The 2,500-nt window shown below is 38.7% G+C and overlaps 1 protein-coding gene across 1 annotated transcript in view; it reads right to left on the bottom strand.

Moving 5' to 3' along the window:
• Positions 1 to 763, bottom strand: part of LOC115439015 (uncharacterized) — a 2,706-nt gene extending 1,943 nt beyond the window's left edge. Inside the window, exon 1 of the mRNA XM_030162907.1 lies at positions 572 to 763. Within this exon, the coding sequence (XP_030018767.1) occupies positions 572 to 763 (192 nt within the window). The remainder of the gene's footprint in view (positions 1 to 571) is intronic.
• Positions 764 to 2,500: the final 1,737 nt, after the last annotated feature.

The raw sequence follows: 2,500 nt of genomic DNA, 5'->3' as shown, positions 1-2,500 counted from the left end.
ATCACGCAAGAAAACTGTCAAACGAAACTCAAGAAGTTAGTCAAGAAGCATCTATTGACCATAAATGATTGATACTTGGGCTAATTGAATATATGTACCATATATACTCTACCGCTGTCATGTCTGCACCCAGACAGTGTCTGGATTTTGTCTGTCTTTTCTGTTTTGTCTGTCATTTCCTGTTTTATTTTGTTAAGTTTCCCTCATGTGTCATGTCTGGTGTCTTTACTTTCCCTCCTTGATTGTTTCACCTGTGTCTGATTACCTGACTCCACCCTGATGTGTTCCACCTGTATCTAATTGTCTTCCCTCTCTGTTGTGTATTTAAACCCTGTGTCTTCCCCTGTTTCTCTGCCAGATTGTTTGCTACACTTGTGTGCTTACTTACCAGCATTTTAGATCCTGTCAGTCTGTCTGCCCGTTGTGACCCATTTTGTCTTCCGACCACCGATTCTGCCCGTTCCTGTTTTGCCTGCTCGTCTGTGACCTGGTTTGTTTTCCCGACTACTCCCTTTGGTACCTCAGCCTCCAATGTTTACCTGTGTATCGACCCTGTGCCTGGTTTACTGACTGTGAGTTTTTGCCTGTCCCTCATGTTCTGTCGCCTTTCATTGTGCCTCCCCGTGTATGACCTGGACTGTGATTTGACCTCTCTCTGTTTGCTCCTAGTCGGGGTTCCGTTGGGGTTTTCCCAGTTCGGCCATGCTGGTCGTCTGCTGTCGCTACCCACGGCCCAGACGTCAAACCCCGAACACCGTGCCATCACAGATTCACTAATCATTCTGTGTTGTGTCTTCTCTTTTGTTAAAGTGTTCAATAAACACACTCGAACTCGCTTCTGGCTAGTGGTCTTGCAATTGGGTTCAGCCTCTGTACTAGACTCATTACAACCACTGCTGACCTAAAGGAGCTGTTGTGTCTGTATCTTGTCTGTTATTGATTTTCTGTTATGATGTGAAAAATTGTTGTGTATGATTATATTGTCTGTTATTTGCATTGACTAGTTGTAAAGATTATTGTAAGGACCCCAGGAAGAATAGCTGTAGCTATGGTACAGGTAATGGGGATCCTAAAGAAAGAAAGAAAAAAAGGAAAGTAGGAAAATAAAGACTTTGTTTATATACATAATTGTATCTAGATGTGTTTCTATATGACAGCAGTGCTTTCTCTTCATTTAAGTGCATTAAGAAAATATAGAAATCAGTTACTGTTGTTGGTATTAGCTTTAATAACTCTTTAGCTGACTGGTACTTTTGACTAATAGTACTGAGTACCAGATTGTAGGTACTTTTACGTAATGGAAATGCAAAAAAGTTAGATACTTTCTGTGATTTTTAGAGAGACTTCAAATGCTACACTTGAAAGACATCTCACATGACAAATACTGTCCATTTAACAGCTTTAATGTATATAACCTTTGGTGGCCATTTTTTAACCAATTAAATAAATTTAGAAAAACATAATTAACATAAATATTAATTGAAGAGTGATTGGTTGTTCGTCTCTATATGTCAGCCCTGCAATGAACTGGTGACTTGTGCAGGGTGTACCCCTCCTTCGCCCATAGGTAGCTGGGATAGAGTCCAGCTCCCCCCGCGACCCTAGTGAGGACAAAGCGGGTTCAGAAGACGAATGAATGAATATTAATTGAAATATGAAAAGAAAATGCAAATAATAAATATGAATTAAATAAAAACGTAAAAATACAACACAAAAATAATAAACAATTAACACATGAATTAAATAAAAATATAGAAATAATACACGAGTAAAAACCAAACATAATTTGAATGCATTCATTGAATACAATGAAATGTTCACAAGAAAAGCACTCGGAGAGCACAGACCTCCGCCAAGACAGATCTGACCCCCGATCACCACCAAAGCTTGATCATGTCTTCCTTTTGCCAGTATCAACATTTCCTGAAAATTTCATGAAAATCCGTCCATAACTTTGAGTTATCTTGCTAACAAACAAACAAACACGCAAACAAAGACGCACGCACACAAACACACAAAGCAAAGTGATCACAATACCTCCTGGCAGAGGTAAAAATACCAGGAAAATTCCCAGCTTGCATGTCTATGATCACTCGCTTTTGTCTGTCTGTCTGTCAGTAGGGTAATTGTGATGTAGCTCTATAGACAGGGGTGGAGGCCATCTTTAAACAGTGGCAAGTCCATTTTGTTAGTTGTAGGTCATTTACTTTATGTAATACACTGTGTTCTCATGCCATAAATCTGTGTACAGTATTTTGTTTCTGGGTATATATAACTCTTTATGTAAACCAATGACAACGTAAATTCTCAACTACAAGTAGAATAGGTAGCATATCAACTTTCATACTTTATACTACAATTGTATTAAGTGCAGTAATCGCATTAAATAGACACATTTACGTGCTGTTTCTCAGAAAATATGCTATGAAAGTGCCGGAGGAATAGACGAATATTTTTACAATTCATGTCAAGGTACTTTAATACAACCGCAACCCAAGTA

Source organism: Sphaeramia orbicularis, chromosome 18 (assembly GCF_902148855.1).
Source record: "Sphaeramia orbicularis chromosome 18, fSphaOr1.1, whole genome shotgun sequence".
NCBI classification, from domain to species: Eukaryota; Metazoa; Chordata; class Actinopteri; order Kurtiformes; family Apogonidae; genus Sphaeramia; species Sphaeramia orbicularis.
The sequence above is the reverse complement of the archived record's forward strand: the minus strand, read 5'-3'. Positions and strand labels throughout refer to the sequence as shown.